The sequence below is a fragment of the Macrotis lagotis genome, chromosome 1 (assembly GCF_037893015.1).
Source record: "Macrotis lagotis isolate mMagLag1 chromosome 1, bilby.v1.9.chrom.fasta, whole genome shotgun sequence".
NCBI classification, from domain to species: Eukaryota; Metazoa; Chordata; class Mammalia; order Peramelemorphia; family Peramelidae; genus Macrotis; species Macrotis lagotis.
Window position 1 is genome coordinate 692,272,009 of NC_133658.1, and position 25,199 is coordinate 692,297,207.

At 38.0% G+C, this 25,199-nt stretch overlaps 1 protein-coding gene across 1 annotated transcript in view; it reads right to left on the reverse strand.

Annotated features, from left to right (window-relative positions):
• GORASP2 (golgi reassembly stacking protein 2) overlaps positions 1–23,702 on the reverse strand; it is a 44,810-nt gene extending 21,108 nt beyond the window's left edge. The window contains exon 1 of the mRNA XM_074215732.1: positions 23,502–23,702. Coding sequence (XP_074071833.1) covers positions 23,502–23,564 — 63 coding nt within the window. The 5' untranslated portion in view covers positions 23,565–23,702. The remainder of the gene's footprint in view (positions 1–23,501) is intronic.
• Between the last annotated feature and the right edge of the window lie 1,497 nt (positions 23,703–25,199).

The window sequence follows — 25,199 nt, forward strand, 5'->3', positions numbered from 1 at the left end:
GAATGGTGGGGAGGGAAGGAAAGGGGGGGAGGAAATAGGTGATAGAACAGAGGGAAGATTATGGGAGAGGATATTCAGATACAACACAACACTTTTGAACAGGGACAGGGTGAAAGGAGATAGAGAATAGAATGAGAGTGGGAAGGAATAGAGTGGAGGGAAATACAGCTAGTTAATAATAACTACGGTGGGAAAAATAATGAAGCAACTTCTGTGATAAACTTATGATAAAGAAGGCAACTCATGCCAGAGATGGAGCCTTTGGAATCTGAATACAGACTGAAGTATATTTTTTCTCTCTATTATTGAGGTTTCTCATCTTCTTGGGGGGGTGGTTATACTTACTCTCATAACAAGATTACTGTAGTAATATAAAATAAATAAACCAAAAAAAAAATCTAATGAGAAGTTTCTTTTTCCTTAGAACTACATACAAAAATCAGGCAAAAGCCCAAGGATAAGAGGAAAGGGAGCTACCAGTAGATTTTTAGATGTAAAAGAAAAGGACAAAAGATCAGGAAGACATCAACAATAGGGTCATCCACAAAAGCATTAAGGAGGTTTGAAAGTCCCTGACATTTTCAGAAAACTTCAAGGTGCGAACCTTCAAAACCCAAGGGCTCTGATGTCCCTGAGACACCAAAACAGCACTGCACCTCAATAGTCCAGGGAGCAGCCAGACTGGCTCTGTTCTGAGAATTTGAAGAGAAGGGAGAGCAATAAGAATAATGTAAGGAGTTAAAAGGAGATAGAACTTGCTACTTTTAATACCTGGGGTACATGAAAAGAAAAGAATGCAAACAAGAAAGAGTTGAAAAGCAAGCATCTTCAGATAAACTTTACTTTTATCTGAAAAGGACAAAGGATCAAATCCACAATTTAGTGTAGAAATGTAGGGTGATGGGAAGGGAATGTAGTCTGGTCATTTCAATCATGCCTGACTCTTCACCACTCAATTTGTGACTTTGGCAAAGATAACTAGAGTGGTCTGCAGTTTCCTTCTCTGCTGGGAAGCGTTGTGTATGGGTGCATTGTGAATTATCTTCACCTGGCATCCTTGAACACCAGTGTTTTATCTTACTAAGTGCCATGGGAAGGGAGTGGATTAGAGACTGGAAAGGTATTCAGGCAATGGTGTTTTGGTGAATAAATGGAGCATTTGAAGATCTTGATGGAGTACTTGTCTCCCTTGTCTTCCATCCCTCCAGTGCTGGCCTGGGGAAGACTGAAGGAGTCCAGAAGTGGGACTCAACCTAAGAGTCCAGGAAAAGGAACACTCTCTCTCTCTCTCTCTCTCTCTCTCTCTCTCTCTCTCTATATATATATATATATATATCCCCTTGTTTCTGAAACAAAATTATTACATAATGAATGCCACATAAGCTGTAAACAAAAGTTTAAAAATAGTATAAAAAAGTCAATTAAACAATAGTAAAAACCAATATTCCCAAATGCCTTGAAATACCCTTTATCCCCAACTTACAAAGATTACAAAGTTTTTCTTTTGCCAACAAAAACCTTTCAAAGCAATCACATTCAAAATTCAAACTAAAAGGAGTAACATTTAACTTTACCTATTTCAGAGTTTAGACACTAACAAAAGAATTGTTTTCTGTGTTTGTGTATTTCAAATTTATCAAAGGGAGATTGTTGGATACCCTGGCTGGCACCAAAATCTCAAAATACAGAAACATTTTCCTACCTCTCCAGGACAGTGGAGATGTAAAAATGTCCTGTTGATGATTAAAGACACATATACACACATAACCAATTATGACCGTCAACAGAAATATGTCATAGACACAGGCTTCAAAATCTAAATTTCCCAATTCCAGGAAAAAAGTCTTCTTGCCCTTTTCTCTTAACTAATTGAACCACGAAGCTTCCCAATGAATAACCTATTGAAAAATTTAGTCATTGCCCAACCCCCCCTCTCCTCCCCAAACCAGGAAGAAGGCATGGGGGTCCCTTGATTTCTAAAATAATTTTGAGATATGGATTTGAGTTTCAAAGTTCCAAAAAGGAAGATTTCCCTTCTCCCTCCCCTCTCCCTCTGCAGAGGGTAGGAAAGGCAGAGAATGAGAGAAAGCATTTGAAATCACCTAAGTGGTTAACACCAGTACAACCTGGAGTTGGCACTTTGTGAATAGTAGCCATCACCAATGGCATGTGACACTCTCAACACAGAAAGCACAGCTAGTGTTCAATTTATAGCCCTCTGCTGCGGGAGCAATGGCCCAGGTGTAGCTGGCTGTAGACTGACAAGTGAAACTTGTGACTTCAATGTTTGCGTCAAGGTCTATGACAACAATGAGATGTCTCTGAAGATGACTGTAGATTTAGGTGTTTGGATCCCACTTAACAAGCATAGTCCAATCAGGCCGGCAGTCCTGGCCAAATCCCATTCATAGATCATAGCTGCTGAGCAAGAAGCTTCATCCCCTGGGGCACTGCCTCAGGGACTCTACTTCCTGCTGACTCCTTAGTGTTAAATATTTAATTGTTTTCTCACTTTTGCTGGTTCCTCTTTGCTTAAAATCCACCCCCCTAAGTAACAAATCAACCTGTTACTTTCTCCAGAGTCCTCCACTCTGGGATGTTGCCTGGTTCTCTTGCTTGTATCTGCTATGTACTTCTTCCCAATCTTACTCAGATGACAACGCCTTTATTGTCCCAGTTCAGATGTCAATATGTTGAGTTCCTTTTCCTGGACTCTTAGGTTGAGTCCCCACTTCTGGACTCCTTCAATCTTCCTCAGGACAGCATTGGAGGGATGGGAGACAAGGGAGACAAGTATTCCATCAAGATCTCCAAATGCTCCATTTATTCGCCAAAACACCAGTACCTAAATACCTTTTTGGTCTCTAATCCACTCCCATTCCCATGGCACTTAGTAAGATAAAACTCTGGTGTTCAAGGACACCAGGTGAAGATAATTCACAATGCTCCCATACAAAACAGTTCCCAACACTTCTCCAGTTCATTTTATAGATGAATAAACTGAAGCAAACAGGATTAAGAGCCTTGTCCAGGGTCACAGAGGTAGTAAAAAGTCTGAGGCCAGGTTTGAACTCATGAAGATGAGCTTTTCTGACTCCAGGTCCAGCACCCTATCTACTGTGTCACCAAACTACTCCTTGGAGAATGCCAATTGGTAAATGGCTAAAAATAGTGTGATATATATATATATATATATATATATATATATATGTATATGAGAGAAAATTATTTCACAATAAAAATCATGATACAGATTCAAATCCTAGGTATTAAGAACTGATGTGGAGTGAAAAGAACATAACCAAAAGAGCAACTTAACATGGACAGTAAATCTGAAAGACTTAAGGATTGAGCAGTAAAATGATGAAAGTTTCCAAAGAATATACAATAAAGCACATTACTCCATTTTGACAGAGAAATAATGCACTTAAGGTGAAGAAATAAACAATATTCTTGGATATGATCAACATATAGATTTTGTTTGACTATATTCATCTGTGATAAGGGTTTCTTTTATCTATCTATCTATTCATTCATTCATTCATTCATTTTAGGTTTTTGCAAGGCAGTGGGGTTTTGCAAGGCCACACAGATAGCTAATTATTAAGTGTCTGACGTCGCATTTGAACTCAGGTACTCCTGACTCCAGGGCTGGTGCTCTATCCACTGTGCCACCTAGCTGCCCCATTATAAGGGTCCCCCCCTAGTGTTTTAATGGGTGGTCAGCAACAGTAATGCTCTCTCAAAAAAAGAGCACTGAAATAGTCTTGAAAATGGAGACACCCCCTCCTAAAAACCCCCCAAACCAAGAGGAAGTACAGTCAAACAAGTGCTACAATATGGAGAGTCACGGTTTAATTTCGTTGGGTTCTGCTGTGTATATGGAATTTTTTTTTACTGATGCTTATGTCTATTACTGTTATAAAGAATAGCTGTGAACTATAAAGCACTAATATAATGTTAATGAAAAATTAAAAATAGATGAAAAATCAGTGTATTCATACTTCATTTAAAAGCAAAACTTTTTTTTTCAAAAATAGCAATTTACAGTATTTCAAAATATCACACTTTCAAAAGAGAAGCTTTAAGTATGTAACAAGTTTAGATCTATGCTTTAGGAAAATAACCTTGGCAACTGAATGGAAGATGAACTGGAGTGGGGAGACTTGAAGCAGGAAGATCAATTATAAAGCTACTGCAATACTGTAAGGAAGGGGAGAAGAGCTTGTTCTAGAATAGAGACTGAACAGAGAGAAAGGAACCTATAGAAGATAATTGTGAAGGCAGAAGGAATAAGACTTGATAAGAGGCAGGATGTCTGAAATGAGTAAGAGCAAGGAATCAAGATTTCGAACCTAAGTAACTGTGAACTTGTTAGTATCCATAACAGTAAAGGAAAGCTAGGAAGAGAAGAGAGTTTGGAGGAAGGGGAGAAATAATGTATTCTATTTTGGACATGTTGAGTTCTAGATGCTTAGAGAAAATTCAATTTGAAATGTTCAAAAAATAGTTGATAACATGGGACTAGAGTTCAGAAGAGACTAGGCCTGTATATATAAACCTCGGAATCATCATCTATATTGGTAATACAGAGGTCGGAGATAGGAGAAGAACCAAGTGAAAGCAATGTCACAAGAACCTAAAAGGTAGATGTAGGAGGACAGGGTGATAGTATTAAAGGCTGTAAAGAGATCAAGAAGGATGAAGACTGAGAAAAGGTCATTAGATTTGGAAATTTAGAGATCACTAGTTTAAGTTCAAAATTTTTTAAAAAGAGAGAAAGCTTATCAGTAATCTTGGAGGCAACCTTTTCAGTTGAATGATAAAACCTGAAGTCAAGACTGCAGAGTGCTAAGAGAAGAAATCTTTTTTTTATTTTCATTTTTATTTTTTAAGTGGATAAATTTAATACAAATGGTTTGTTTCTTTTTCTTCAAGGACTTTAAATGAGAAGAGAAAGAGAGATCCAGAAAGGGATATCAACAAGTGACACTCCTACAATCCCCATTCATTGTTCCCATGGAATTCACCTTTTCCTGGCCACTTGCCTTGTCTCCTTTCTTAAATGCCATCTCTAATTTTGGAAGTTGAAGCCACATCTTGCCACAAGCCTAATTTAAAAACTTATCAGCTCTCACCTAGAATACTACAAGTCTTCTGTTTGATCTCCCTAGCTCTATTTTAATTTTCATTCATTATCAAAGTGATTTTTCTAATGTGCAAGATTGACCATTTCACCTTCCTTGATTTAGTTCCATATTCCATAAACTCCTGTTGGACATCTAAAGTTGTCTACAAGTTAGCCCCTCCTGACACTTTTAATCTTTTTTACAAATTATTCCTCTTGATTCTGTATAAAACATTCTATTTCTTATCCTTATAATATTGTATAGGCTGTCCTCCTATTACACTGAATATACTTCCTTAAAATCTTTAGTTTCTTTCAGACTCAGTTTAAATACATTTTACCTAAACTTCTTTCCCCACCAAAATAACTTGTATTTACTTGGCCTATATTTTGTATTTACTTATATATGTATGTGTGTGTGACATGTTACTGCCAGAAAGTGAGTTCCTTTATAATAAGAACTGTTGTGTTTTTGCCTTTGCACTCCCAGAGGCTAGTATTGGGTCTAGTACAGGACAGGTGCTTATTTACTGACTTAAAAGTCTTCCAATTCTATTATAAGCATCCTCTTCACAAGTTAAAAAGGTCAAACAGCTAGTTTTAAGTTTTAAACAGCAACTTAAATAAAATGTTTTGCTAATTATTTTTTCCATTTTCATTTACTTCAAACATCAATTTTCTTCTGTTCTAATGGGCCTTGAAATTAATTTCTCTCCCAATTTTATATACATCATTAGAATTAACAATCAAGAATCAGGACTTGTTTGTTACTATTATATCACCAGCAGTGGGTGCAATAGTTTTCTGCTTTAAACCAAATGATATAAAGGAAAATTCCGATTTTCCTTTCTTTTCTTTTACAAGGCAATGGGGTTAAGTGACTTGCCCAAGGTCACACAGCTAGGCAATAAATGCCTGAGGCTGGATTTGAACTCAGGTCCTCCTGACTCCAGGGCCAGTGTTCTATTCACTGCACCACTTAGCTGCCTCCTTATTTTCTTTTTTTTTTCTCCTTGATTATTTATTTTGAATTTTACAATTTTCCCCCAATCTCGATTCCCTCCCTCCAGCCCCCAAAAGAAGGCAGTCTGTTTGTCTTTACATTGTTTCCATGGTATACATCGATCTAAGCTGAATGTGATGAGAGAGAAATCATATCCTCATGGAAAAAAAATAAAGCATAAGAGATAGCAAAACTACATAATAAGATTATGGTATTTTTTTAAAATTAAAGGTTAAAAGTCTTTGGTCTTTGTTCATACTCCACAATTCTTTCTCTGGATACAGATGGTATTCTCCATTGCAGATACCCCCAAATTATGCCTGATTGTTTCACTGATGGAACAAACAAGTCCATGTTGCTGTTTGGGTGTACAATGTTCTTCTGGTTCTGCTCATCTCACTCAGCATCAGTTCATGCAAATCCTTCCAGGCTTCCCTGAATTCTCAACCATCCTGGTTTCTAATGTGTTTCATCACATACATATACCACAATTTGTCCAGCCATTCCCCAATGGGAACATTGACCCAATTTCCAATTCTTTGCCACCACAAACAAGGCTGCTATGAATATTTTTGTACAAGTTATGTTTTTATTCTTTTTCATGATCTCTTCCCCCCTATTTTATTTTCAAATAGAAGGAATTAAAATCTAGAAAAGTACACAGTAAATTTCCTACATAATAAAGCTTCTCTTACAATACTAGTGATTGATAAAAATATTTTAGGCACCAATCTCTCTTAAAGCAATTCTCTCAATTCTTGACACCCCAAATCTTCCCTCAATTGCCCTCAGACCCCTTTAAATCTGACTAATTTTTCTTTTAATATGCTTCACAACAGGCAAAAAGCTATTTTAACTCCCATTGTTGAGTGATTTAATAAACCATTAACAATTCCTCATTGGTAAAATTACATTTAAGAGTTATAATGCTCTATTTCATTTTAGGGAAAGTAATAGTGGGTTAAGAGATGCAAATGCTACTTTTGGCTTTATTGTTACACAGGTAAGTCACCTAAAGGATATTTATGATATAACATCTCTGGGTTTATACTAGATACTCCAAAGTTCTAGCTCAAGTGAAAAAAATTCTGTGATTAATGTTCAATATAATTTTAACATTTTCTATAAGTCACTTTGGTTTATTAAATTTTATTTGTAATTTTAATTATAATATTCTACTGTTTTCCTTTACTTAAAACCTAATGTATGGAGGGGGAGGAAAAGAAAAGCACTGTAACAGATGTAGAAATTTCAAGCAGGAAAATCACCTATTAGCAATGAAGCTTCATGAAGCTCCACCAACTAAATATTATTTTATATGTGTGAAACCTTGAAAGTACAAGCAGAAAACTTCTACTGTGGTTTTAAAAGTCATGGCAAACTTAAATCAGGGCTTTTTAACCATTTTTTTAAATGTCATGGAATTCAGTGGAAATCTAGTGAAGCTTCTCAGAATAATATTTTTAAATTCATAAAAACACATAATTTAGGATTACAAAGGAAGCCAATTACATTGAAACATGATTACCAAAAATTCTGAAAATTATAGATTCTCTCTAAGACAATAAATTCTTTTTTTTTTTTTATGGTCCTTGACTACTTCAAGGATGGTGAAGTGGCAAAGCTAAAAATTATGCAGTTTTTAAATTTTCTATAAATATTAACTGTAGTCTAATGTGAGATCTTTAATGATCACGGGTGGACATGACACTTAGAGGAATGCTTTCAACTGTGATATTTTTGTTATAAATGAAACCAGATTTTTAAATTGGTGCATTGGAAGGATGGCTGAAACATTCTCTTTGGAGTGGCAAGTTGGTTAGTTGGTTGTTGTCCTTCATTCTCAAAGGACCAAAATAACATCACTATGTCTGAGTCAAATTATATTGTCTAACTGTGGCTGACCAAGCTCAGAATGTTCTACCACAGGTGAGGCACACATAAGCCTAATTCTTTAAACTTGCTCATCTTGGGTTTCTTCTGAGCTGCTACAATTCTGCTTTGCTCATAGACCATAGCACCTAATGAGGTCACACAGTGTGGGGGTGAGATCCTGTGCCAGTGTCTCTCATGTTGTGTAATCAATTCCAAAGTTCTTAAGAGAGACCTTTAGAGTGTCCTTGTATCACTTTTTCTGATCACCATGTGACTTTTGGTAAGCATACATTTGGCACTCGAATTATGTGGCCAGTCCATCAAAGTGCTCTCTGAAGCAGAGTTTGAATATCTGACATTTTAGTTTGAGAAAGGACCTTAGTATCTGGCATTCCATCCCACCAGGTGATCTTCAGACAATTTAATTGGAAATGATTCATTTTCCTCGCATGCAGCTGGTAGACTTTCAGCTTGGCAGTCAGTCTAATATCTCCTCTCCCACAACTTCCTTCAGAACTTCCCAAACAATGAGTTAGTTTTGGAAATGCATGTGTCAACCTTATCAACATGTAAAATGGTATGGGTGATGTTCTGTGATTTGTGTATACATTGGATTTAAGTGAGGGAGGGTTGCATGAAATTGTTGGTCTTAACTCTCTCTTCCAAAGTCATCATAGTCCAATGACAAGACAGAGTCAAGACAACTGGTGATGACTTAAGACTTAAGTGGAAGACCTTGGCATCTTAGATATCTAACCAAGCTCTAAGTGCTCCTTGAAGTCTACTTCAGCTGGAACAAATTGTTTTCACCTGCCCATTCTACCAAGGTAGACACCATTCCAACTCATCAAAAGGTTTGAGACACCCTCGGTTACTCTTAACCTGATCTAGCCTGTTTGCTAAAATGGTTTACTAGGGTATGGTCGCTGTGAATGCTACTAAAAGTGGAAAGAAGCCCTGAAAAAGGCTTGGTAGTCCTCCCTAAATACACCCAATAAATAAAGCATTTATTTTACCAATCCTTAAAGTCCTGTGACTTTTTAAGGATCTCACTGCTCATCTCCCTGAGGTGAGGATGGAGCTAGAAAAGGTGCCCTAAAAATTGTCTGCTTACCTAACCTGGCTGATTACCTCAGCAGGCAAGGATCCCACCCTGCAATCAAGACCAAAAAATGTACAAAAATTTCTTCAAAGAAGATTCCACTCACCACTGGTGCATGGAACATGTGCATTATCAGACGACACAGTATCTAATAGAGCTGAAAGACAAACAGCTCTTGTTGCAAGAGAACTTGCAGGTATCATATCCAAAAGGCTGACCTGAGTGGTGAAAAGGCTGGCAAATGAAGACCAGCTTACTGAAGTTGGAGTTGGATACATTTTTCTGGAGTGGCCACAGTGAATGGGAGCACCATGAAGCTGGGGTAAGTTTTGCAATCAAAACTAATCTAGTCACAAATTTGACTGCCTCCCAAAAGGAGTGAACAACAGGCTCATGACAATGACATTACCACTTCCAGGAAAATGCAATGCTACTATCATCTGTGTCTATGCTCCCACCATGCCTAACCCAGATGAAATCAAAAGAAAAATTTTATGAAGACCTGGAGACCCTTTACATCATTATACCAAAAGAGGATAAGCTTATAATTCCGGGTGACTTTAATCCCTTTACTAGATATAGAGTCCTTGAGACAAATGGAGTTGGAAAGAGCAACAGCAACGGTCACTTTCTACTGAAGACTTGAGCATCTCATGACCTCATCACAAACACTGTTTTCTGTTTACCTAAATGCAATAAAACTTCCTGGATGCACACTTCTAGCAAACATTGGCATCTAAAGAGGCAGACAGGATGTGAGAGTGACAAAAGCAAGATGTGGTGCAGAGTGTTGGACTAATTACAGACATCCTCTCCAAGCTAAACATTCACACAAAGTGGTAATCCTAAGGCAAAATGAATAATAGAAGAATTAACGTCAAGAGATTAGAGTGAGCCTAAGCAGGAGCAGTATAATGCTAACTTGGAGGGAAAACTGAGCCAAAACACAGAGGGCAACAGTGGAGCAGAAAAGGCACAGGCAGCTTTCAGAGCTCTGTCACTGCATCTGCTCATCTGGGCCAAAACACTTACAAACATCAGCACTGGTTTGATAAAAATGATGGGGAAATAAAGAAGTTGCTAAATGAAAAATGAGAACTCCATAGGGTTTATCAGCAGGAAGTGCACCCATTTCTAAGAAGAAAGCATTTAATTTCATCAAAAGCAAAGTACAAGTGAAGCTTAGAGAGATGCAGGACTCTTGGCTCAGTAACAAGTACATGAAATTCAGTTTTATGCAGAACAATAATAAACCAAAATACTTTTATGAAGGCTATTTATGGGTCAAAGACCTATGGTACATCTCAACTGCTTAGTGCTGATGGATCCACATTGATTAATGATAGGGCCATGATCCTAGAGAGGCTGAACACTTCCACAGTGTTCTTAACAAACCATCATCAATCAATGCAGAAGCCACTGACTATCTCAATTTGAAGTCAATCAGTTCTTAGCTGAATCTCTAAGAGAAGAAGAGGGTTTTGAATACCATTAGTTTTCTTTCAAAAGGCAAAGTACCTGGTACTAATTCTATTCCAGCTGAGATCTACAAAGTGGAGGGTGCCATTGCTCGTCTAAAAGCTGACTGAAAATTTCCAGATTACATGGCATGAAGAGAATTCAAGGATGCCTCCATCATCTATCTCTATAAAGGTAAAGGGAATAGACTGTCCTGTGACAATCACAGGGGCGTTTCTCTTTTAGTCATTGCTGGTAGGATTTTTGCCAGAATCCTTCTCAATAGGATGATCCTTCACCTGGAAGATGGTCACCTCCCTGAGAGTCAGTGTGGCTTCAGAAAGGGTGGAGGAACAGTCGGGTGTTTGCTGCCTGACAACTCCAGGAAAAAGGCCAGGAACAGAACAGGGGTCTGTATATATACAACACTTGTAGATCTGACCAAGGCTTTTGATATCATCAGTTGGGATTAAGGAAGATTATGTCAAAATTTGGTTGTTCAGAGAGATTTATCAGTATTGCAATGTCAATTTCATGACATCATGCCAGCCTGGATTCGGGATAGTGGACAATGCCTTCAAGATTTCCTGATCACCAATGGAGTGAAACACATGTCTTTGCTCCCATGCTAATTTAGCATGATGTTTTCATCCGTGTTATCAAATGTCCTCACTGAGGATGAACATGGCCTCAAGGTCAATTACTGCACTGATGGCAAATTTTTCAACTTGAAAAGGCTACAACCAAGACCACAGTGGAGGGAATGTTGGTGCATGTTCTTCTGTTTGTAGATCACTGTGTATTCAATGCAGCCTCTGCAGCTGAAGTGCAACAAAGTATGGTTCAATTCTCTGCTGCATGTGCTAATTTTAGTCTAACAATTAGCACCAAGAACACACAGGTGCTCTATCAGCCAGTACCACACCATCCCTATGTGAAACCATTGATTACAGCAAATGGAGAAGTTTTGAGTACTGTGGACAAATTCACTTACCTTGAAATTGTCCTTTCCAGGGAGGTACACAGTGACAATGAGGCTGACATACGCATTGTCAGAGCTAGCTCGGTATTTGTGATGCTCCGAAAGAAAGTATGTGAGAGAGAAGAGACTCACTACCAGACTGAAGGTCTACAAAGCTGTTGTGCTGACCTCATTGCTATATGCTTGTGAAACCTGGACAGTCTACCAGTGTCATGTCAGGAAACTGAATTGCTTCCATTTAAATTGTCTTAGGAAGATTCAGAAGATCACCTGGCAGGAGAAGGTACCAGACACTGAGGTCCTTTCTGGAGCTAAACTGCTTAGCATTCTAACATTACTATAGAGTGGCAACTAGGATGGGCCTGGACACGTTGTTAGACATTTGCTTGCCAAAAAAACTATTTTATAGAGAACTCACACAGGGCAAGTGCTCACAATGGGGTCAGAAGAAGTGATACTGGGACACCCTGAAGGTCTCTCTTAAGAACTTCAGATTTGATTGTACAGCTTGGGAGACACTGGCACAGACTGCCCAGCATGGTGTGCCCTTATCAGTAAGGGTGCTGCATTTTATGAGGAAGGTAGAATTGAAGCAGCTCAAAGGAAACATGATATAGGTTAAGTTTAGTCTTCTTGACTCTTGCTATATCTTAATGCAGATGATGATCAAATTTCTATCTCTAGTTTTGATGTCTCTCTGTTGTAGACCTACTAGACACCTACAAATGAATGTTTAGCTGGCAACTCAAACTCAATATATTGCCTAAAAGTAAACTTATCTCTCTCCCTCTAAACTTGCTTCTCTTGCAGTCTTTTTCTAGGAGCAAATTTAGTATTACCTTAGATTCTACCTTCTATTTCACCTCTCACAGTCAATAAGTTGATTTTCTTTAAAGTCTGTCCTCTCCTTTCTATGGCTAAGCTCTCTGTACTATCTACTACCATTCTTTCCTCCTCCCAATGCTACTCTTTATATTACTATCAGATTAATAAAAGGATAGGCAAATAGGGGAGAAGGGAAATGTCTCAACCACTCTCTCAGCTTCACTTATTACTTATAGGAAAGTCTCCCAAATCCATATATATATGTGTACTGCATATATATGCAGACTAATCTATCCTCCAAGTTCCAGTCCTGCATTACCAGTTTATTGATAGCACGACTTGAATGTCCTTTGTGCACTCAAACTCAGTATGTCCAAAATGGAATTCATTTTTTCTTTCTCTTTTGCCCCTTTGATCTTTCTCCTAACTTTCCTACTTCTATAAATAAAATCATCATTCTGTCATTCACATGGGTTTGACCACTTCAGAGTCATCTTTCATTTTTAATTAAGTCCCTCAGTCAATTAGTTACTTCATCCTTGAGAGGGCTATTGTTTTATCTTTCTAGCATTAGAGTTTAACACACATCAAATACTGAATTTCTTATGCACAGATTGGATTCTATCTCCATTCTGTCAAAACACTCCAATTTTTTCCCTACTGTCTACCAATTAATGCACTGCACTGAAAAACCAAAACATTGTCCCTTCCTGTCTTTGTAGCCATATCTCACAACACTTCCCTCCATGTCTTCTTCACTCCAAAGAAGCAGGTCTATTCACTACCTCCTATGAACATTTTGTACTTTCTCACCTTTGTTTATACTGTTCTCTATGTTCTCCCCTCCCACTCTGACTATATGAATTTCTCATCCTATAAGTTTCAAGTCAAATATTATATTATCCGGAAGTTTTCTTGATTCCTCCAATTATTAATGATCTTTCTCTCTCTCAACTTCACCCAGAACTTTTGTGTGCCACTGGTAGTCTTATGTCATAGGTATTATCCATCAATTACATTGTAGTTACAGTATGATGAAGAGGATAGCATTTTATCTACTTACTTGGACAGTACCTAGCAAAATGCTTTGCAAATAGAATATGAATAAAAAATGTTTACACATTAATAAAATATGCCAGAATTTCTAATTTTTATTTCCTCCCTTATATAGTATACATCCATCCTTCCTGAAATAATATTGTTCAGATTTCTTCTCTACAACTTCAATAAATTCCTCAATCTATTCACACTATGTTCACACTATCAATTCAGGATTTTGTGATGTTAACACTTTCATTCTTAATAACACTGTCAAGTACTATTTTTCTAAACTTGATAAAAAGAGTAGAACTATACTAAAAATGAATCCAAATAGCACCTCAAACAACTCAGTTCAACTCAATAATTATATTGCCATTAGCTACCCCATGTCATATACCCTATCTGTTTCTAATATATTATGGTATCTCAGTGATAGAAAAGACTGCAGAGACCACCTAATACAAAAACAGGTTATTTCTTACCCTAGTCTCATGCTTCTGAAGAAAGGTTAAATTAGAGGCCTCAATGTAGCAATCAATAGAATGTTGAAAAGATCTGAGTTTACCCCCATACCCCCAAGATACTGGATTGAAGGACAAGATGGAATTGATGATAAAAAGCGTCTCCCAAACTATCAAGTGTATAGTGCCAGACATACTAATTTAAAGCACAGTCAGAAATTCTGGCATATCACCTTGATATCCTGAGTTAAAAACAATTTTTGTAGCCCTTTAAATGGCCTATAAAAATCTTTGGTTTCATACATTAAATTTGTCTATACATTAAATTTTCAAAGGCTTTTACCCAACATCTGTACTTCTCCCTTTTATTCTATATATGATCAACCTGAGAACATTCTATTTGTAATGAATATGCAATCTTCCCCCCCCCCCCCGCCCCGCATTCTTCTACCTTCAAATGTTATGAACAAAGCCTACAAATTTCCATGAAAAACCTAAGAAACTAAAGCTAAGTTTCATCCATTCAGGAGCTCTGAATGGTTTCTATTAGGTTCTGTCAATTTTTTAATTTATTTTCAGTGATCAAGGTGAACTACTGAGATCTTAGGACACAGAGTACTATAAACGAATTTCCAACCATTAAAATAATTTTTTAACTTATGCATGAGAAATAAATCAAAATGCAAATTCTAAGTCAATTATATCATTCACATGTGAGCAGTATATATATATATATATAATTTCAAAGTAGTAGCTACAAACACTTATATGATGGCACTTGAAAATAACAATAATTATTAAAAAGACATGAAATTGGCCAAATGAATGGTGTCAGATGAATGACCATACTATTTTGCAGATGTCTAACCATAGACTTGACTTTAAATACCAATGTAAAAGAATAATGTTCACACAGTTTAATAAGGTCAGAAAATTTATTTTTGTTATGTATAAATGTCACAAGAAATAAACTATAAGCAACCTTTAAAATTATAATATGGGGGTGGCTAGGTGGCACAGTGGACAAAGCACGGGCCCTGGAGGCAGGAGTACCTGGTTTCAAATCCCAATAATTACCTAGTTGTGTGGCCTTAGGCAAGCCACTTAACCCCATTTTGCCTTGCAGAAAACCTAAAAAACAAATAAATAAATTATAATATGAAGCCTAATAGTCATCTCATACATGTTCAGAGGCAATACAGAAAAGCAACCAAAGGTAAAATAAATTTATTGCTACATACTGGAAAATATACTTTAGATTTTAATTTTTAAAATGTATACATTTTAACAAAAATTAGAGAATGCTACCCATTGAAACAAATGAGTTCATCCTTTAAATAGTACTATTTAATAATAGAACACAGGTGTAGCTACTCTGTAAATATGTCTGATCATATTTTAAATTTAAAAAAATTCACGTATTAGAAATCTAACACTATAATTAAAGTAGAAGTTCTTAAAGAGTGTTCTGGAGACTACTGATGCCTATGAGGGATCTTTTCAATGCACAGATTGTTTTTTTAATTAAAGCGTGATTATTTATAAAATAGCTCTACTTTATTTCTGGCAGGGATGAGTAATTTACTTGCATTCTCTCTCATTGCTGTCTCAACAAAAGAATGACCATTCTCATAAATTTCTGTGAGAATTTTCCCCCTTGCCTCACTATCTTTTAGAGAATAAACATTATTGCTTTTTATAAAATTTCATACAAATCACTGATAAAAATTTTGAAAAGAACAGGGAAACGGTAGTATGCCATTAACAATCTCCTTTCAAGTCTCTACCACATTAACAAACTCTGTCAAATGCATATCTAAAAGTCATATGAACCTATAATATTTCCCTAATTTAGTAACTGTCCAACTTTTAAAAAAAATGTAATAAGCTTAACACAGCTTGTCCTTAATGACACATGCTGACTCCTAGTAATTGCTGATTATATTTCTATTTGCTCAAGAGTCATACTTTTAATGATCTATACTGGTATTTTGCTGGGATGGAAGTCAAAATCATCTTATTTATAATTTGTCACAGTCCTCTTTTCCTCTTAGAAAAATTTCTATCTTTCAACTGTACAAATAAGATATCCTGGAAGACCTAGGATTGAATTCCCAGCTTTGTCAATTACTAGATGTATGACCTAGATGTTACCCAGATAACTAGCTGATACTTAAGTTTTCACTTCTACAAAAAAAGGAATAATAACAGTCGTACTACCAACCAGAGCTGTTCCAAGAATGAAATGACATTTGTTGCAAGAACTTTCTAAGTCAGGACTGTCCAACTTTACTTTTTTGGCAAGGCAATGGGGTTAAGTGGCTTGACCAAAGGCCACACAGCTAGGTAATTATTAAGTGTCTGAGGCCAGATTTGAACTCAGGTACTCCTGACTCCAAGGCTAGTGCTCTATCCACTGCGCCACCTAGCTGCCCCCCAACTTTACTTTTAAAAATTTTTATTGAAACAATAGACAATATATATTTTGATTTGCCATTTTGAGTGCGAGTTCTGCAGTAGTTCAATTTTGTTTAGGTAAGCGTTTAGTAAACCCAAAGGGGGTCACATAAAATCACACTGCAGGCCGCATTTTGGACAGCCCTATTCTAAGCTATGAATGTAAGCTATGATTATCTAGGGTCAACAGTCTTCTGTTGCTTAATGTCGGATGAGTTCTTCAAAGATCACTCACAGCAGTTCAGACTTCAACCGCCAGATCTTTCAGGATTTGATATATTTGAAATATGACCTCATTTAGATCTTCAAACTCAGGATTTGATATATTCTTATTCATTATTGTTCTACCATTCCTAGACTGAAGAATATTCCCTTGGATACACAATACAGATGCAAAACTGCAGTTGTGTTGTCCTGCTTTCTATAACATCTTCCCCAAAGGGGGGGGGGGGCATCACCTTCTCTGGTCCTCTTGCCCTCCTCCTTCTGCTCACTTCATTTTGTATCAGTACATGTAAGTCTTTTCAGGGTTTTTTGAAGTTGGTCTGCTCATCATTTCTTATAGCACAGCACTATTCCTTTACAATCAAATACCACAACTTATTCAGCTATTCATATGTGTGTGTGTTTGTATATGTGTTTTTGATATTTTCTTCCCAAAACTGCCTGTACATATCTTTTGATCATTTATCAATTGAGAAATAGCTCCTATTATACATTTGACAAAGATATATATATATATTTATATATTTGAGATGTGAAGTCTTTATTCAAGAAACTATAATATTTCCCCTAACTTTATACTTTCCTTTTAATCTTGGTTCACTGATTTTATTTATACAAAACCTTTAACTTAATGTAATCAAAAACTATACATTTTATATCTCTCACAGTACTCTCAATCTCTTGATTATTCATAAATTCCTCTCCTATCCAGAAATCTGAAAGGCAATATGTTCCATGTTCTTCTAATTTGCTTATGTCTCCTGTTATAGATAGGTCATGTATCCATTTTATCTATATATGCATATATATGTTATATGGTTTCTGCCAGACTGTTTTCCCAACAATATTTTTTTAATTTAATTTAATCTAAAGTATTTTAACCAAGTACTAAATTCTTATCCTCAAAGCTTAAATCTTTACATTTATCAACATGAGGTTACTATAATCATTTGCTGTTGTGATCTACTCCATTGATCACTGATTCTATTTGTTATCCAGGACCAGATAGTTTAGATAATTATTGCTTTATAATATACTTTAAAAATCTAGTACAGCTTAGTTCTTCCTTAAATTTTTTATATTCTTGATCTTTTCTAAGTCATTTTTAACATTTAATTCCATCATCAGAATCTTCCCAAATTGGTTTGTTTAGAGGAATAGTCTTGAGAATAACAATATCAAACACCTTTAAATAAAATAAGTGTAAATAAACAATATCACATAGTGTCAGTTGAATCATCATTCCTCAGGTCCCATGAGCTATTTTTCCTAATTACATAACAGTATTTGTCCAACAGGTCAGAGAAAGTAGGAATGATATTAGCTATTTTCCAATAATTTAATTTGGTTCTCTAAAGAGGAATAAAGGAGTACCACCTTTACCAGATCTACATTTTTTTAATTTAACAATTTCAAGCAGTATAACAAAATGAGAATCTCAACTATCAGCTTACTGTAGAAATCATACACTTCTTATGGAACTTGAGCAACATAAATATATAATTCAAAGACTCAATCATTTCAAATTTTCAGAAACTATTTAAATTTTGAGAAGGTCCTCAAATGATTGGTTGATTAAGGTTTATACTGACTGATTTTTGACTTAATATGCATAAAATTCTCTTAAGTGGCTTAAGGTTGTAAAACATAAGATTTCAAACTTTCAACAATCTGAAATATACTGATTTCTGTCTTTGAAAGCTTATTCAAAACCTGAATATTTACTAAATGAGGAAGAAAATGTTTACCTACCTCCCTGATGTTAGACTGCATTGTAGTCAGACTTCATGGCTTTGGTTCTAATTTTCTTCAATTAATGAGCAACAAAAGTACCTGACTAATCTGCCATTTGCACCAAAACCACAAAGTAGTTGACCTAGTTTTAACTAATACCATTCACGTCAAGAACCTACCTCCTCAAAACACTTCAATCTCTACAAATCCACCCAAGTCTTTAAATCACTCAGAAAAGGGATGACATCCATGTTGCCTCCCATTTTTCTGCATCATTTATGATCTCACCTATGCCAAATCCGACCATTTTCTATTTTCACAACATCTTTCAAGTTCAGCCTCTTCTCTTCTCAGGTGCTATCATCTCTTACCTGCATGCAACAGATTCTTAATCTCGCCACCTCAAAGATTTCTGTACTACAGTCCAACCAACAAATGGTTGCTAAAGTGATTTTTCTAAAGACCCAGTCTGACCAGCTTATTCACCTCCTCAATAAACTTCATTGGTTCCCCATTGCCTCTAGAATCATATATAAAATCCTGTTTCGTTATATATTACTCTGCTTTGCATACTACTATGATCTGACTTCTTAAAACATCTCTCACACAAAGCACTGTCTCCCATCTTGATGCTTCAGCAAATATTCACCTCAGCTGGAATGTACTCCTTCTTGCCCTCCCAAATTACCTAGGGCTTATTTAGCTTATATGCTGTATATACTCGTACATTTTGTCTCTCTTGATAGAACTAAACTCCTTGACAGCAGAGAGTAGGCAATCTTAATGCTGCATACAACAGGTGACTGTTAAGATTGCCAAGTTTGATTTTGGAATACCTAAAAGTATCCTCAGGCTCAAATGGCAGTCTGAAATTCTGGAAACAAAATTTAACTTTAATTTGCTTTATTTAAAAAGGTTTGGTTGTCCATGTGTTTGGGAGTCAGGGACAAGCAGTAGAGGAGGCAGAGCTGAGCCAGGTGTATGCCCTCAAGTCTTCACAATCAGAAATAAGGCACAGGTGAGGCGTATCTCGGGAGGCAGTAGAAGCAAGAGTAAAATTAGTATGAAATCAAACCAATAATAATAGGGTTTTTGGTAACTACAAAATAATACTAATTACTGCTCACTGAGTTCAAAATATTTCCTTTCACTTGCAAATCTTATGAAGAATTTGATATACAAGCATTATATGATATCCAACTACTGTTGTTTAGGAAAGTAAATTCTAGCAACTCCCTCATTTTAACATATTGTCCCATATAGTTCAGTCAAAAAGGGTCTTTTAACCCATAATAGGTTAATGCCAAGGAACACAAATATGTAGATAAGTATGTAGATAAGGCCTATGAGACTGTATTACAGAATCTGAACCATATAGTGAGAAAGAAAGATAATTCTACATAGAAAGGATCCTTTATACAATTAAAAAAACCAAAGATTTAAAATTCTACTAAATCTGACTTATAATATTGTATTGAATCATAGTTGAAAGGCATATTTCATATAAATAAAGACATTCTAAAGGGATGCTCTAAAAAGTATTACTCTAAGAGTTAACTTCTGGTGGTGAATTTTGGTAGGTTGTAAGACAGTAAGATAGAACATAGAAAGTCTCTGAATTTAAAGAGTAAAGTACCTATAAATACATAAGTATATTGTACTCTGGGACTAGGAGGATGCTAAAATGAAAAAAGATGCCATGTTTGAGTTTTACCATAAAATCAGTATGTTCCCTATTGAATTTTTAAAACAACTTTAACAATGCAGAGGGAACAACAATGAAAAAAAGGGGAAATTCAGGATATGATTACAGAGATTATAAAATAACTAATAAAAAATAGTAATGGAAGAGTCACTATAATTAATGTCAGAACCCATTCATTTTCATTACTAATCAAGATGAGACCAAAATTGCAATTATTAAAGAAATGTGCCATTATAATTAGGTCATCCTAGAAAAAAAGGGGAGTGAACATCCTAATTCTGTCTCTTCTGATTTACATGCTAAATAGAATTGGATACTATTATATAGTTGACAACTGTTAGTAGACATTTCTATACATTATTTTACAGTCATTAGTTTCCAGTTCTTTAGAGGATAAAACAATAAAGGAGAGCACAAAAAAAGACCTGAATTTGATTCCTACCTGAACAATTGACTAAGAAAAATTAGTCAGCTTCATGCTATATCTCAGAATGTAGAGATAACTATGGCTGCCTTCTAACTTCTATCCTGAGGTGTTTAGTGAGCATGCAAGATAAAGTATGTTAGAGAACTTGAATCTATAAGAAGAAAGAAATTCAGGGCAATTAGCACTCATATCAGTTTAGTTTGTGACTTTACAGATGGGAAAAGCAAGGAATTGAGAATTAGGAAACTTTCCAAGTCAGTAGAGGGCTAGACATTTTAATTATAACATTCTCTGTAACCATCTACTACATAAATCATACTGCATTACCTTCTGTAATGATTATACCTTATGATTAAAAATAAGCATTTTAATAAAGTATTTGTTTCTTTTCTTGGGTAGGAAAAGTTTTGCAAACAGCATCTATCTCAAGAGTTGTTTAAGTTGATTCAGAAGATAACTTGGGGTAGCTAGGTGCCCTGGAATCAGGAAGATCTGAGTTCAGCCGCAGACCCTTACCAGCTATGTGACCCTGGGCAAATCACTTAACCTGGATTGCCTCCAAAAAAAGTCAATCAACTTGCCCATGTTCACTTGAATGTATCTATTAAAGCACCCTGCCTCTAATAGAAAACAAAACAGTCTCATTCACTCTTTATCCTCATCCATAAAACTGATGTTGTTAAGTAGTACTATCAGAAAAAGTTAAACTGAATTTACATTAAGACATCCTTCAACATATTATTTCCAAATAGTGTTCTCTTCTTTCTACACTCTCAGAATGCTTACTCAGAATTAACTTGTCTGAGCACCCCAGGGTCTATGGCATTTATTCTTTCTTTCTTTTTTTTAGATTTTGCAAGGCAATGGGGTTAAGTGGCTTTCCCAAGGCCATATGACTAGGTAATTATTACGTGTCTGAGGCCGGATTGTGGCATTTATTCTTTAACATTTACTAAGTGACTATGGCTTGGGCAGCTGGGTGGTGCAGTGGATAGAGCTCCAGTCCTGGGATCAACTAGCGGACCTGAGTTCAACTAGCTCTGTGACCTTGAGCAAGTCACTTAATTCTGACTGCTTTGCATCCAGGGTCATATATTCTGATCCATATCTGGGCACTGGACCCAGATGACTCTGGAGGAAAATGTGAGGTTGGTGACTTAGCATAGCACCCTCCTCACTCAACTCCAATTTATGTAGACGTCATGGCATCATTTCCCTGATGTCATGGTCTTTCTTCAAGAATGAAGGACGAGGGGTGGCTAGGTGGCACAGTGGATAGCGCACTGGCCTTGGAGTCAGGAGTACCTGAGTTCAAAGGCAGACTCAGACACAATAATTACCTATCTGTGTGGCCTTGGGCAAGCCACTTATATCCCCATTGCCTTGCATTAAAAAAAAAAAACAAAAAAGAATGAAGAATGAGCATTGTTAAATACCTATTCTGTCCCAGGCACCAAAGCTAGTAGCTGAGGATTCAAAGACTTTAAAAAGGAAATCCTTGTCCTCAAGAACTCCCACACTAATGATGGGACAGAAGATGAACACAAAGATAAGTAAATACAAAGTAAATAAATGAATCCACCAGAATTAATGAGTCTAAGACACAGTTTTAATCATGTGGTCCTTGCAGATAATTATAAGGCAGATTCTTTAACAAGGAGTTATAAGCTAGGCAGATCAGTGGCTGGAGTGCTAGGTTTGGAGTCAGAAAGATCTAAATTCAAATTCAGACACTTATTAGTGAAACCCTGGTCAAGTCACTTAACCTCTGCTTCAGTTTACCCATTTGTAGAATGGGGATAACAATAGCATCTACTTCCCAGGAACCTCATGAAGATGAAATGAGATTATAGTAATAAAAAAGTATCTAACACATAATAGGCACTACAGAAATGATAGTGATTATTATTAATTCTGCGACTTCTAATCACATATCCTAGAGCAAACTACTTAACCTCTTTGGGTTTGGGTCTTCTCATCTTTACTATTAGAGGGCTGAACTTTATGACAAGAGGAAGAAATGGTTGTGCCTTTTTTCTTTTTTTTGGTGGTGGTGGGTCTCCCCAGCACTTAGCACAATGCCTGGAATGTGCTTAATAAATGCTTATGGACTTTTAGGTTTTAGCTCTAAATCTTTGACCTTAGGTGCTAACCATTCATTTTCCTTTCCCTACAGCTTCACCTCAAGGAAAGTGAAGAGCTAAACGAGGGCTAACCTGTATAAGCGCAGTAAAAGAACTGGGGCGCTCCAGGGAGGGGATGAGGCCGAGGAGGAGAAGAGAGGGGGGCACTGACTATCAACCGCGTCCTGTCGCTTCTGTGGCTGAAAATACTGTGACCTAATAGGTCTCATCTTTCAAATCTTAGCCTCAAGTCATACATGAGGCTTTGTCATCTTCCACCGCTGAAGCCCCTCAAACGATCCCTGACACTCCAGTCGGTCCAAGCGGTTTTATGGTGCTAAGGACTGCCAAAAGTGGTCTTAAAGATAAAAGGGCAGTCTCAAAAGTCTTAAAAAGCAGCATTTTATGTTTTTGGCATTTCTTCCTGGGTAATGAATACTTTCTAGTGCCCTTTTTCTTAGCCAGGCCATTTTTTCCCTCGACGTAAGGGGCTCGGAAGCTTAGATCCTTGGATCACGGAGCTCACCGAGGCTACCCAGAACCTGCACCGCGTTCCGCCGGGCCCACGGCTAGCCGGCCAGCCGGTCAGCCTGCCGCCGCTGCCGCCGCTGCCGCCCCTGCCGCCCCTGCCTCTTCCCAGAACGCCAACACCGGGCCGCAGCTGCAGTTTCTTTAACAGAAGGTCCACGGAACCACTACCCACGGGCGGGGACCCCGGGTCCAGCCGGTCGGCCGGCATCTGCCCAGCTGCGGCCGGGGGCACGACCAGCGGCGTGCAGACACGCGGGGGCGCGGGAAAGGCCCGGGGCCGCCCGCGAGCCCAGGCCCTCCCGGCTGGCGCAGGTGGAGCGGGCTCCGCGGCCTCCTGTGCCCGGCTGCCCCCTCCCCTCCCGGGCCGCGGGCCCGGGGGGTGTGTCCGCGCCTCGGCCCCGCGCCGGGCCGCGGCCTTCCTTACCCGCAGGACGTGGTAGCCCTCGGTGCCTCCGCCGGGGATCTCGACGCTCTGCGAGGAGCCCATGGCGGCGGCAGGCCCAGGCCCGGGGTCGCCGGCGCCTCCTCCGCCGACTGCCCGCCCGCCCCGCGCAAGGCCCGGGCCTCACTTAGGACGTGGCACTCGCAGGCTCCGCAGGCCGGCGGCGCAGTGCCCGACGGGAAATCACTGCGAGCGCCCCCTCCCGGGCGCCGGAGGGGAGGCGGAAGAGGCGTGGACTCGAGGAAGCCAGGAAAGCTCAGCGGCGCTGACGTGGAAGGGGGCGGCCCGAACGCTCCGCCCTCCTCGCGAGACCTCGGAACTACCGTTCACGCCCTAAGGGGCCCTACGGAAGCCGCACTAGGGCAAGATTGACAAGGGGCGTTCTCGCTTCCGCTAGAGTTTTTTTTCCTTTGCACCGCAGCACCCCCTAGTGGTTTAAGTCACAGAAAAAAGATTCCCCTTTCTTCTTCATCTCTTGATCTCTTGGCTTTAAAGCTTTGCCTTGGATTTAATGACTTAGTGGACCCACTGCCTCTGCACGGCTCTGACATTAAGAGTTTGCCCCTTTGTTGAAGGCTTTGGGAAGTAGCAAATTATTCTCCCCTCTTGATTTGAGGTGGGGTAGGAGTGGGGAGGTGGGGCCAGCAAGGACTCCTCCCCTTCTCTGGGATTGGTCAGAATTGGTCAAAAAGTCTTCCTTGTCCATTGGCTCTCCCAGCTGTCAAGGAAGGATTCCTGGTCTGGCTTGGTGATTCTCGCATCCTAGAAGCCAATAGTATAATCGGGAAGGCACCTTTTTGATGTTTTCCTGTCCCTTATTGGGTCCTCCTTCTTCAAGCTCCGCCCCTTCCCCAAGCCCCGCCTCTTCCTCCCAGACTCTTGAAGTGGGAAATTGTCAAACCGGAAATGATGATGACAGTTGCCTCCCTCTACACCTTGACGCCCCGCCCACTTGGTGGATTTCTCTAGTTCAGGAGTTCTGAGCTCATCGAAATCTAGTGGAACCCAACTATTTCTTCCCAAAATGTTTTTTCCTTTTTTTCTTTAAAGAAAAATCTATTTACTTTTGACATCTAAAAAAATCGAGTTCCAAATTCTCTCCCTTCTTTTGGTCTTTTCCTCGTTCTTTGAGAAAGCTAGGAATTTAGCAATTTTTACATGTGAAATCATGCAGAATACATGTACCCATATTAGCCAGGTCACAGAAGGCAAGGAATATAAAATAAATAATTTAGAATTATATTTTTAATTGCATAAAGTACATAGGATTGCAGGGAAATTATGTGGAAATGCAATCAAAATTGGATACTGGTGCAGTGGATAGAGCACTGGTCCTAGAGTCAGGAGTACCTGACTTCAAATTCATCTTCTGACCTTTAATTACCTGGCTGTGTGATCTTGGGCAAGTCACTCAACCCCATTGCCTTGCAAAGAAATAGTTTATGGATCTCTGGTTATGAGCCTTTTTTCAACCTGTTACTAGATTATCAAAACAAGATTCTATTTGGCAAGTTACTTCAAAACTTGTGATCTAAGATATCTATGACTGCTCCAGGTGGCCTATGGGCAGTCTTCTTTTAGTACATTTTTAATACAATTTGATATTATACATTTTTGATGTACAATATTATACATTCTCTCATTAAAAACAACTTTTGTTATTATTTTTTTTTAGGTTTT